A 12,995-nucleotide genomic window follows, 5' to 3' on the forward strand; every position below is an offset into this window, starting at 1 on the left:
TTCTTGTCGGTAATTGCGGTGGGCGCGTGCTGAAATACAGCGTGTGCGAGTGCACGCGCTGCGGTGAGCGCGTGAACTTGGTGGACTACGACATGGTTCACAAACTCTTCTACTTGGTTCCCGTGTGGCGCTGGCCGGCGAGAGACCCTTTCTTTTATTGCGCCAATTGCCACCGCTCTCTGCCGTCCTATTACTCCCCGCCGCCCGCCGCTCCCCGCCGCCGATCCAGCCACTCTCAACTGTTGACACGTGTATGTGGAAAGGTTTTGGAAGTGAGAGTTTGTTAATTACTTGTTATTTTTTGGTACTATAATTACTTTGTTTTGATAAGTACTGTACCATGATTATTATTATTATTTTTTTTTTTTTTACTTTAGTGACAATTTATTTTTACGTTAGTGATGTTAGAATATAGAAATTCATGTATACTGTTCCAATCTTATCCTGATTGATTCTGATAGTTATTATTATTTTTTTATTTCTTTAGAATTTGCTGTGAAGTTTGACTCAATTTATTTTTAAATATAATCGTTTCGTTTATTTGTATTCATTTATTGAAATAAAGCAGTTATTTTTATTTTTTATTTGCACTAAATATGTACGAATGTATGAAATGTGGGAGTACCTCTTTTACACCAGTATATAATTATTTATATATAATTTTTATTTCTCTTTATGACATAGTTTTTTTATATATTTTTATTCATTTTTATTTCGGGATATACAGATCAGTTTGATTTTTTTTTTCAAAAAAAAATTTGATCCAATTCAATAAAATGTGGTTTGGGCTCAATTATATTTTTCAATTTTTACTAATAAAATGCGGTGTGCCACTCACATTTAGAACAACATGGTGATGAAAAATAGGGGTGATTGTATATTAGATTAGAACGGAAGAAAAAAATCATTCGATCTAATTTTTTGATTTTTTTATTAATTATTCAATTAATTTGATATAAAATTAAATTTAATTCAATTCAAATATATTTTGAGAGTGGTTTTTTTATTTTTTAAACATAACTATAATATTTTCATAGGTAAAAAAATTAAATATTTTATAAGCAAAAATGATTATTAATATCATTATCATTAATAATAAAAATAAAAATAATATAAGTCATAATATACAAAATTACGAATTGAAATAATATATTAATATTTAATAACATGATAAAATTACTAACTTAAAAAAAAAAATAAGTAAATCAATTTTTAATTACTCAACTCAATAGTCAATATATTATTTATTAAAATATAAAATATCAAACGAAATCAAAAAAAGTATCAACTAAAAAAGAGGGTAAAAGACAACATAAATATTATTAGAGAGAAAAGTTGTGAATGATCTTTACATTGTCACAAGTCTTCGTCACTTATACTTATAAAGTGAGATGAAAGATGTTTCATTTAATGACCAAAAGGTTAAGAATAACTTTAAGAAGAAGAATCCGTTTACTTTAAGAGTACGTCTAGTTAAACTTATTTTATTCAATAATTCATATTTTACATTAAATTTTAATGATCTAACTGTTAAATTTAAAGTTCTTAATACATTAATGAAATCTGCAAATTAAAAAAATTTGAAAACTATTTGATACTTTGTTTCATTAATTCAAATTAATGTATAAAATGATTTTATGATTACCCGTTAATTTGAATTAATGAAATGAAGTAATAAATGATTTTCAAAATTTTTAAAAATATACAGATTTGATCTATGCATTAAGAACTTTATATTCAACGGTTAGATAATTGAAATTTAATGTAAAACATGAGTTATTGAATGGAGTAAAGTTGGCAAATGTGTCATATCTTGATAGACCAATGAATCAAAATTGTTCAATTCAAAGTATCATAATAGTTCAGTTTAATGACACAAAAAATAGTTCAATTCAGTTCATGTGAACTAATATTCAGTTTAGTTCAATTCATGAGAACTACTTTTAAGTTCAATTTTTATAAATTCAATTCAGTTCATTTTGCCCACCCTTATAGAGAATAACATTTATTTATATATTCTTGTAAAAAGAATTATATATATATATATATATAGGAAGGATCCTTTTACTTCAGGAGTAAGTCTACCTAGACTTATTCCATTCAATAACTCATGTTCTACATCAAATTTCAACGATCCAACCGTTCAATTTCAAGTTCTTAATACATAGATCAAATCTGTAAATTTTTAGAAAATTTAAAAATCATTTGATACTTCGTTTCATTAATTTGAATCAATGTATAAAATAATTTTATGATTATCCGTCAATTTGAATTAATAAAATGAAGTATCAAATGATTTTTAAATTTTTTAAAAATTTGCACATCTGATCTATGCATTAAGAACTTGAAATTGAACGGTTGAATCGTTGAAATTTGATGTAGAATATGAGTAATTGAACGGAGTAAGTCTAGGTAAACTTACTCCTAGAGTAAAAGGATCCCTCCTCATATTCATATATATATTATTTAACATATAGTTTATTTTGCAGCTATGTACGGTTATTTTGTTGATAGTTAATTAGAAGATGAAATGAAAAAATAAATTGTCAACATAAAAATTGATTTTTTATTATTATTAATATAGATATAAATATATAATATTGATATCGATAATAATGTGGTATTATTGATTCAATTTCAGAAATACTAAAAAAAAATGGAACTGTATAGACGGGTTATTTAAAGATCGTCTAAAATAATCGAATTGGATAGGTCTTTGATTATTTTGGTTGGATTTGCACTTCTTTTGGATTGAATCTGAACACGCCTATTTCTTCCCTCATCTTATGTATAATAAATTGTAAAAATATAATAATAATAATAATAATAATAATAATAATAATATATAAGAGAAAGAAGCATAGAAAAAATTGGCTTGACTTGTTATTAGAGTTTGAAACCCATGGCAGTATGCGCATCATCTGATCGCCCATTGTTGTAACTACTACATTGTTTTTAAGTCGATTGTACAAAACAAATCACTACAAAATAAAAATAACACTTATTTAATTCATTCATAAAAGAGTGGCATTATTTTACCCTAATTTTATTTTATTTTTATTTCTCTTATTATTTTATTTTATTTTTTAAAACGTACGACATATCTATTGTTCAGATTTAAATGTGAGGATACTCGTGGTGACTTCGCTAGCCATCTTCATGTTGCTCTATGCAGAAACAACATCGAAACATACATAGACTACGGGATGCAGAAAGGAGATGAGGTTTGGTTAGAACTATTGAAAACCATTAAAAGTAGATATATTACAAAATAAAAAATAAAAAATAAATAAAAAGATAAATGACTCGATTGCAATTATTTTTTTTTAGAGATCTAATTAAAAATTTTCAAAAAATTCACAGACCAAACAATACATTAAACTTTTAATCGAAAATAATATGTTTTATTTCATTAAAGAAATAACAATGTTAACAAATTTAAAGTAGATATATTATATTTTTTATCTAATTTACTTTTATACTATCATTTATTATAAAGTATTATATAAATATTAAGGATCAAAAGTAATGCATCTTCAAATTAGAAGGATAAAAATACATTGAGAAACTAGAACCAAATTCAAAATTTTTTAGAAAGATTAAAAATATATTATCATTTTATAAATATAATACTTAAAAAATTAACAATAAAGATAACAAGATATTATAATCATATCATTTTATATTTAAAATGAAAAATAAATATAAGAAATGATAATTTTAATTTATTTTTAAAAATAAAAATATATAAAAAACTATAACACAATTGTATAGTTTAAAAAAAAAAAAGATAGGTCCTTATTGATCATGGGCCCTGGATAGTTGTCCCTGCAATTAAGGGCCAGTCCTGTTGCTACTTCCACCACTATGCTCATCACTCCCACCATTCTTTTTGCTTCTAAACCATCACATTATCAAAGCTAAAGAAAAAGGAAAAGGTAACAGAACTAGGAAAAAAAAACACAAAATGAAATATGAAAGTAAAAGTGGAAAATAATTTTTTTGAATGCGCAATGAAGAAGGGAACAAAGAAAAGGAAAAGGTAACAAAATCAAAAACAAAAGCCTGGTGTTGAAACACACAAATTGCATTCTATGAAATTTTAAACCATTTTTTATCTTGTGATAATTTTTTTTTCTATTTTGAGTGTTATTCACTCGTTAAAAAGTTAATCTTTTTCAACATATTCTATAACGGATGTTGACTTTAATATAAAAAATTTATTAAATTTTTTTTAATCATATTTAAAACTCTCTCGACATAAAATCTCTGTCATAAAAATTTTAGAGTTTATTTATTAACTTTTTTTATTAGTAAAAAATAATTTAAGATGACAATTTTCGAATTTATTTATTAACTTTTTTTATTAGTATAAAATAATTTAAGATGAAACTATGGAATAGAGGGAGTAATGTTTATTTGCTAAGTTACTCTAAGTAATTTTATTCTTCTGTATAATCTTTGTATAGGACTGAATCTGACTTGATTGAAGACATTATCAAAGTTATTTTTCCAAAGCTAGATCAGAAGTACCCGCATGACTTTAGAGGCCCTTTCATATATGATGAAAATTATACAAACATTTTTAAAAGAGGGGAGGGTTTAAATAGTAAAATAGGGGGTGTGAATATTAACTTACATTGATGGAACTTTGCGAAGCCCATATAACGGAAGCCCAAATCTGAAGAAATCGCAAGAAAGCTCCAGAGATTCGGAAAAGAGAAGAAAGCGAATTTTTAACCGACTTTATTATATTAGACAAAAGAAAACGCAGAAGAAGGTTGAGAGAGAGGTTACAGGTTAGAGATATACCGTTTAAGAGATGTTCTTTTTCTTTGTGGGAGGGTTACAGAACGAGGTGCGGCAGGTGGTGAAATCCGGTGTGGGCGGCTGCACGTACTGCGGTAGGCGCGCGGATCTCGTGAACTACGATAAGGTTCTCAAGCTCTTCTTCGTTCCCGTCTGGCGCTGGCCGGCCAAGGATCCTCTCTTGTATTGCGCCAATTGTAGGAACTTCTTTCCGCCCGCCGCCGCCGATTCCACAGCGCCGCCGCTTTACGACGCCTTGCGCTGCCGCTTCTGCGACCGCGCCGTGGACGCCGATTTCCGATTCTGCCCTTTCTGCGGCTCCGAACTCTGAAGACATATCACAAATGAAATTGAGAGTGCGGTGTAGAACTCTTCCGGCTTAATCAAGTATGTCTTATAACTTATAATGATCATGCTTTTTTTTTTTTGTTGTGAAATTGAAAAATAATTTCAGAGCTTGTACTTGAATTGAGTGCAACATGACTTAAATACGTGTGAAATCACTGTAAAGTTTGGCTCACTTTATTCGTTGAATAAAAAACAATCGTTTATTTCTTTCTAATCAAAATATTTATAGTTAGGTTTAATTAATTATTTGTGTCTATAATTTTTTTAAAATTTGCGTTTTTGCATTTAAAACGTTTCATTTTAATATATATATATATAATGTTTTATTTTAATTTTTTATATATCAATTTTTTATTTTTACTTTCTATTATTACATGAATTAAAAGTAAAAACTTAATTAAAATTAACATGTTTAAAAATTAAAATATAATATTTTAATAATAAAAATTAAATGATAAAATTATAGGAAATAAAGATATAATTAAACCTTATATTTACTAGCAGAGAAGAGACTTCATGCGTCTTTCTATATTTATTTTTGAAAATTTTTATATGAAGATGATTGAAGTCTTATAATATTAAGAATGAATGTAAAGTTTGACTAGTTTTTTGGTTTAAATTCTAAATCTACTTTTTTTTAACTGATTAATTCTAAAGTTTTGTTAAATATAAGCAAATAGTAATATATAATAGATTTAAATATATTTTTAAATTTTCAAATTTAAAATTATTTTTAGTCTTTTAAATTTAAAATAATAATTTTTAGTCTTTATAATTTTTAAAAATTTTACTTTAATCTCTCAATAATATATCTAAAAATCTAAAAATGACATAGATAATTATATTATATTAACATAAAAATAGTAGATAAATTTTATATATCATTATTTAGTAAATTATTTAACAAAATTTGAGTATAAAAATTAAAATATTTATTAAAATTATAAAAACTAAAAAAATCGATTATTAAAACTTAAAATATATTTAGATCTACATAATAAATATTTAGTTAGATCAGATTAAATTAGATTTTCAACATTTAAATCCGAAATCTAATACGAACTTATGCAATTTGCATTTTTCAATTTGACATGAGCTAATTCAATTTTTTTTTGGGTTTGGAATCATCAGTTATTTGAATTTTTTTATATTTTTATTGATGCTGATTCGTACCCACCCATAGCGTGTAGTAAAAATTTAAGAGTAAAATCTTAATAAAAGATGGGGGGGAAAATTTGTTACTAAAACATATATCTTTTTTTTATAACGTGTATAGATAATATACTTGTAGTCAGACATTTATGGGTGTGATGATACCTATTACTACTTCTATGAGAATATTTGAAAAAAATATTTATCATTTATTAAACTCTTTAAATTACTTTTTATTAAAATATAATTATTTTAGAATGCTTTTAGTCAATAAACAATGAGTATTGGAAACTACTAAGATAATTTACATAAACTCTATTTTCTCTCCAATATAAAATAATTATATAGAAAAAATAAGATGACAAGTCCCAATTATATTATGTTGAATTGGGAACTCCAAACTAACATTGTAAACCTAACATCCCATTCTTATTGCAATCTATGGTGGGCATATATACAAGCCAGGTCTTAAATAACTGTCGTGCTTTTATTGCAAGCCTTGATGTTGTCAAAAATTGAAGACAAATGCAACCAACGTGATCGCAAGTTGCAGTTTCAGAAATTCTAAAATCTTTGAAGTTGCTGGTGCACACCAATTTTTAAAACCTAGCATTCGCAATAAAAGCAATTAAGGGAAAAAAGAATATAAAAGTATTCAAGTTGTAGTAAGTTGTAACCCAAACCAATCAGGAATTCTGAATTAACATTGCCCTGAATGTTGTGTCATACAATACACATGCCCCTTTGTTTAAGGGTGAGGTTAAGGCACCAGGTGAGCGGTGCAGACATCACAAGGGGAAAAAAATGATTTGACACTGTACAAAAATTATTAAAAAAAATAATAATGAAAAAAGGGTGAAGGTGTCAAGACTCTAGTATTTTTGGGAAAGGAACACAGCCTCTGATGAATACAACAGTTCCCGGATGGTCTTGTAATGATGAAGCCTTGAGTTGAAAAAGAAAAATTCCTTATTGGATTTAAGAAGCATCACTGACTGACAAAAAGGAAAGAAAAAAAACAGCATCTTTTACTGTGTACTCGAATCTATGAAGTGAAGGGTAGTTGCTTATCTCCTCGCTCCAATGCATCTCTCCAAAGTCTGTATCTCACCCCAAGCTTGTCATATGATACAGGCAAATTCCATACGTTTGCACCATTGTTCATTCGTTCTTGCTGCCCCACCACTAGCCGTAGATCCTCATTTAAAACCTTATGTAGGACAACATTAAACACATCAATTAACACAAGTTGGAGAAGACAATTATACAGAGATCTCATTTATTTGAGTACAAAACATACATCAAATTTTTCATGTCCTTGTTATTAATTTCTCGAATTAAATTATGAATTCAACTTGATTATCTTAAGCAAAGTCTCAAGTTTAAATATTGTGAATGAAAATAGTGTAATTTGGAGGAGAGAACTGACAGTGAACATAAAGAGAACATAATCACTTAAAGTTAATTTTTGTCTTTTATTTCACTGAAGAATAGAAATTTAGTATAAATCAAAACTAAAAATTTAAACCATATTGAATTATAGTCTGAATTATGTCTTAGGTTTTCAAGACTTCCTAGTTCCTATTAGTGTTTATTTATCCTCTCTGCATGTTAAAATACCCGAAATCTATGAGGATATCTACAACAAAACTAGTATGCCTTTTGAGGCATAATTTAATTTTTTACTTCTGTTCTTCCTCCATAGTTCACAGTTAATTATGAATTCATGATTCGGAAAACACCCTACCTGTTCTGCGAAATGCTTCCACAGATATTGCATTAAAGGTATATGCTTAAGCAGAGGAGCGAAATCCAGTGACATTCGGTATAGCAATCTTGTCTTTTGTTTTGAAGATGGTAGGCAGACATGAAGCTGGTGCAGGTGTGTTGAACATTCACGGGTATTTTGTCCCTCCAATTTCCCAGGCTTTGAAATTCCAATGGTTGATAGCACCATGCACGGCGGTCGAAACTCCATATCGATAGGATAAGGATCCCAGTATCCTTGCAGGCCAGATGAAGGTGTCAAGAATTTCACCAAGCTGCAAGTTCAAATTCATGAAAAGAGACTAAGTGAGCTAGAAACTTATTATTTCATAAAGCTAAGACTTGTAACAAAGTTGCTGAACTACTCCATTCATGCACAATTCAAATATGAAACTCTGATGCACATCATGCACTGACTACTTTATTATATTTGAACCATCAACCCCAGAAAAATATCACTCCTGAATGCCTTTACCATAAAATGGTCAATATAAAAAGGCTTCTAAGAGTGCATTGTTAAAACATTAACTATTTTCAAGAACATGAATGAATTTAACTTATTGAATCCTCCGTGTGACAAAATTCCAACTCTATATTGAGTATTACTTTTTGCCTTGTCTGAAGAGTGTATTCTAGAAGCAAAAAAATTTCAAGTGAGATTGGAGGAAGGGGGAAGAAGTTTTCAGTCAATTCAAAACAGCTGAACTGCAACATCCCAAAAGGCATTTTGATACCCTTGCCACAAGTTACCGCTTAATGACAATTGCTTTCAGTTTTAAGGGAATAAACCAAACAAACCTGGGAACACTCCATCCCTTTGCGAATGTTGAAGTGTGAGTAAAAGGGGCATGTGCAAGATCCAAAAGATTGTCCAAAAGTAAACCATGTTCAATTGGAAGTTCCATCACAATCTGTCACAAGTGAAAGAGCCACCGAGTAAGAACACAGGTTTCTTTATCTTTCAATCACTCATATAATTATAATTCTTTTATCTTGCATCGAACACAATACCTAATGGAACAGATTATATTCATAACATACCTCGGCATGGATTTCAAATCCAGAAGGAGGTAGTAAAGATGGAAGTGTGGCTGTTGGTGCGTCATTGCCAGGCCAAATCCAGATCATCCCCTCTTTTTCAAAACATGGAACTGACTTTATTTTCACATTTAGCAGTCGAGTAGATGGCATTTTCTCACATTTTCCATCTGTGGTATATTCCCAGCCTGATATCCAACCATTTGGTAATTTTAGAGTCTTTCAATTTTAGTGTACAAAAATATGTAGGTTGTGTCATGTGTAATTACACAAGTACCAAAAGTGCATAAAACCCATTGCTACGACATAATCATTTGTTTCGGCAACTACTAACCATGGTAAGGGCATTGGATACGACCCTCGTTTACTGAACCAAGGTGCAGAGGACAGGCTCTGTGTGCACATGTATTCTGGACACATCCAGGCTTCCCATCTTTCCCTCTGAAGATGACCCAAGGTTCCTCGAAACATTCTATTGGAATCTGAGATAGAAAAGGAGTAACACATCAGAATTCATTCTTAGCTTAGAGTATGTCCATCTTTTCAACAAGCTAATTCAAATAAAAATTCATTTTGATTATATAACAATAATCAATAATACATATAATTGATTATTGAAATAATTTAACTTAGCTTTCTCAAACACACTCTTAAGTATATGATAGATACTTTTTTAGAGAAAGACTCGTATTGACTTACCATGGTATCATCCTTTAGGTCACTAGAGAAAGCAACAGGGTACCAGAAATTCTTCAAGAGGGGATGGTATGACTGAACCGGGCCTGATACGTTCAAGCTTTTCCGTGGCTGCCTTTTCTTTTCTGTATCTAAATATTTCGCAGAAGTACTGGGAGAAGAGGATGTTTGAGCAACTTCAGCAGTGCTTCTGTCTTGCAACAGCCTATCGCTCACCAACTCTTCCATGTAAGCAAGTTTATCTAAAGCAGTAGTAACCCTTGCTTCAGATATGTGAACCTGTGGTTATTCATTAAGTTACATAAATATAGTGACAGATTAATAACATATTGACAAGTTTCTTCCAAGTTATATGCATGTTTGGTTTCTCTTGTGACGACAGTAGATTCACATCAAAACAGAAGTAGCTAGTATTTGCTTCTTCAATCATTTTATAATTTGACATGTATCTCAGATCAATTGACAAGTATCCAAACGCAGCATAGATCAATTAATACCACTGCTAAAATTCTATACCTGTCTGTGTGCTTGGGCCAATTCATCCTGCAACTCAGCTAGCTCCTTCTTCAGGGTGCCAATAGATTTATATTCGCGAGCTAGAGGATTAAGAACTTCAACCACCTACACCCATAATTTTTGGAGGTATAAATCAACACATGATTAGATGCATAGCTCAATGAGTAAAAGGGGGTAGTAAAACAAAAACTATATTGTTGTGAGACTCTAATCTGATCCATTGACCAAGTTTGTATAAATCAGGAAAATTCACAAGGGCTAAACTAAACATCAACAAACACCATAATGCATTCCAGCATCAAAATAACAGTTACTAGAATCAGTTGAAACCTTTTCATGGAGGAGCATGATTGTAAGCACATCTTGCCGAGCTCGCCAATCTAAGTATTGAATATCATATCTGGCCACTTCAAGGGCTTGATATACATCCAAAAACTTCCCTTTATTCTGTGGAATCTTAGATCTCGGATCCTCTACATCAAACAGCGCACCCCATGCATTTTTCTTCTCTACTTCGCCAAATACAGCAAACACTCTAAATCTACCTTTCAAATCCTGAAATTTAACATGCCCAAAAAAATGTGAGCTACAGAGAACAAACCTCACTCCTTTAGCATTGTAATTACCCGAAAATGTAGCTCCAACAAAGGAGAAACTTTCTATATATTATTAACCACTCATACACAAAGGTTTAACAAGCGACAGACGTAGGAAACTACTAACTAATAAAACCTGCAAGAAAAATTTTAAATTTAAGTCATAGACCAAGCATTGTACCGCATGCCACAATTGAGATAAAAACTAAATCCACGTGTCCAATTTTCATTTTGAACTCAATTGCATGGACAAAAAATAATCTAAAGTGCACTAGAATCAACAAATTTCCCACCATGCTAGTATATGTAAATGCCCTTTTAAGTTCAAGCAGTTAAACTAAGTAACAAACACCAATTAGCAATAGCAACTAACTTCATGACATTAAATAACACAAATAAAATTTAATTTTACAATTAATTTAAAAAAAAAAAGTGAAGCATGCAGAACAAAAAAAGGTTACCCTTTTGGTGTCGAGTTTGGAAGCTCTAAGGAAAATGGGAAGAGAGAGAGCTGAGGCAGTGGCAATGGCATGCATGGCTTTGAAGAGGTGACAGTGAGTGTGAAGAGAGGAGAAACGTGAGAGAACATTGACGAGGAGGATTTATTGCGAGGATTTTGTTGATAAGAGGTTGGTGTTGCGCGCGATCTCGGTTGTCCTTCCTCAGAGCGCCACGTGGAGTCGTTGGGTTGACACGTGGCCCGTGTTTCCTCCACATGGTTGGTTAAGGGCTGTGAGAGTATCTGGCGCGTGTGCCACGTCGGAGTGGAAGATATGTTGTCTATCCTCTCGGCGCTGTGTCTTTTGTCCGTTGGTGGGAATTTTGATTTTTTGAAAAAAGGGTGTGTGGGCATTAATTGCGGCTTCAGATTTTTGTGTAAAAGTCCTTCATCTATGGGTGTGGTTGATGCAGATATTTTTTTAAAATTATATTATTTTAATTTTTTTTTTCGTCCCTGGAGTATCCACCGTTGATAGTAGTAATTAATCTTCTCGCTACGTTGGAGGCACCTCAAACGGTGTGATAGCTGTAGGGGTAGCAAAAAAAACTAAACTGAACTGAACTGAACTGGTGATGAACTGAACTGTACTATAAAAAACTGAGCTCTTTGTAAAAAAACTGAACTGAACTGTTTAAAAAAAACTGAACTGAACTGAACTGTTGAAAAGTTAACTATACTGAACTATAAAACTGAACTGAATTATAAATGGATTAACTCGATAGTCTAATAACCAAAACTTTAAAAAAAAAGTGATAAAAAAATTGTATCAATTTTATCGAACCTAACGGATTAATTGAGCTATGTTGGATTACTTATTTTTACGCTTAAAATCACTGAGTTTGTTTGACTTAATTTTATATTTTTTTTCTTTGAAAAATTTAAATAAAATGGAAAATAAAGTAAAGTTGGCAAACGTGTCCTATTTTGATAGATCAATGAGTCAAAATTGTTCAATTCAAAATATCATAATAGTTCAGTGCAATTTAAATTGCAGTTCAGTTCAAGTTTTTATAATATAGTTAAATTCAGTTCAATGACACAAAAAAATAGTTCAGTTCGTCTGAACTAATATTAAGTTCAGTATAGTTTTTATAAGTTCAATTCAGTTCAGTTCATTTTGCCCACTCCTAGATAGCTGACCCCAAGATTTAACGCGGCTGCATATACAAGGCAGGATTCGAACCCCTGACCTTGCTTAAGCGTGGATCAACCCCTCTTGCTGAATCACACGCTTGGGATTTATATTATTTCAATGTTTGATGATGGTTATAATCAATTACAATAAAAAAATAAATATGGATTTTGTTGATGAAAGATTTTAAGATGCTTATTTTATATACCAGGAGGGTTTAAATAACACCGATGTAACTTTTACTTAGTATTATACTGTTCAATAATTTTATATTATATGTGAATTTTATAAATCTAACTGTTAAATTGAAAGTTCTTTACTTTTATATTTTATATACAAAATTTTATATTAATCCAAGATGATTTGATACTTCATTCTTATAAAACAAAATTGACATAATATATAAATTTCAAAATATAATAAAATATGAACATTTTAA

At 30.2% G+C, this 12,995-nt stretch overlaps 2 protein-coding genes and 1 long non-coding RNA gene across 6 annotated transcripts; 1 reads left to right on the plus strand and 2 right to left on the minus strand.

The window, feature by feature from the left end:
- Nucleotides 1-4,414: 4,414 nt before the first annotated feature.
- On the minus strand, nucleotides 4,415-4,955 carry LOC145952217 (uncharacterized). Its single transcript, XR_014429894.1, has 2 exons — nucleotides 4,813-4,955; nucleotides 4,415-4,701 (listed from the first exon to the last, which is right to left on the minus strand). It is a non-coding gene; the product is annotated as an uncharacterized LOC145952217 (long non-coding RNA).
- On the plus strand, nucleotides 4,742-10,167 carry LOC109816059 (zinc-ribbon domain protein). 4 transcript variants are annotated; one of them, XM_083064527.1, is made up of 3 exons: nucleotides 4,742-5,196; nucleotides 8,701-9,012; nucleotides 9,832-10,167. In XM_083064527.1, exon 1 carries the CDS (start codon nucleotides 4,823-4,825, stop codon nucleotides 5,138-5,140), a length of 318 nt encoding a protein of 105 aa, XP_082920653.1. In that variant the 5' UTR covers nucleotides 4,742-4,822; the 3' UTR covers nucleotides 5,141-5,196; nucleotides 8,701-9,012; nucleotides 9,832-10,167. The 4 variants fall into 4 exon arrangements, with proteins under 4 accessions (XP_082920653.1, XP_029130754.1, XP_020236514.1 ...); XM_029274921.2 differs by lacking the exons at nucleotides 8,701-9,012; nucleotides 9,832-10,167 and adding an exon at nucleotides 8,015-8,484; XM_020380925.3 differs by lacking the exon at nucleotides 8,701-9,012 and having other exon boundaries at nucleotides 4,743-5,196.
- On the minus strand, nucleotides 6,980-11,532 carry LOC109816058 (chlorophyllide a oxygenase, chloroplastic). The gene is made up of 9 exons (XM_020380923.3): nucleotides 11,384-11,532; nucleotides 10,657-10,881; nucleotides 10,327-10,431; nucleotides 9,814-10,089; nucleotides 9,449-9,596; nucleotides 9,118-9,302; nucleotides 8,875-8,987; nucleotides 8,057-8,351; nucleotides 6,980-7,519 (listed from the first exon to the last, which is right to left on the minus strand). Exons 1-9 carry the CDS (start codon nucleotides 11,456-11,458, stop codon nucleotides 7,355-7,357), a joined length of 1,587 nt encoding a protein of 528 aa, XP_020236512.1. The 5' UTR covers nucleotides 11,459-11,532; the 3' UTR covers nucleotides 6,980-7,354.
- Between the last annotated feature and the right edge of the window lie 1,463 nt (nucleotides 11,533-12,995).

The sequence above is a fragment of the Cajanus cajan genome, chromosome 9 (assembly GCF_000230855.2).
Source record: "Cajanus cajan strain Asha chromosome 9, NIPB_CcT2T_4, whole genome shotgun sequence".
Classification (NCBI taxonomy): domain Eukaryota; kingdom Viridiplantae; phylum Streptophyta; class Magnoliopsida; order Fabales; family Fabaceae; genus Cajanus; species Cajanus cajan.

Coding starts and splice junctions, on each gene's coding strand:
- LOC109816058 (XM_020380923.3), bottom strand. CDS start 11,458: ATGCATGCCATTGCCACTGCCTCAGCTCTCTCTCTTCCCATTTTCCTT. Junction 10,882..11,383: donor CCAAACTCGACACCAAAAGG/GTAACCTTTTTT, acceptor GTTAAATTTCAG/GATTTGAAAGGTAGATTTAG. Junction 7,520..8,056: donor GGAAGCATTTCGCAGAACAG/GTAGGGTGTTTT, acceptor GTCCTACATAAG/GTTTTAAATGAGGATCTACG.
- LOC109816059 (XM_083064527.1), top strand. CDS start 4,823: ATGTTCTTTTTCTTTGTGGGAGGGTTACAGAACGAGGTGCGGCAGGTG.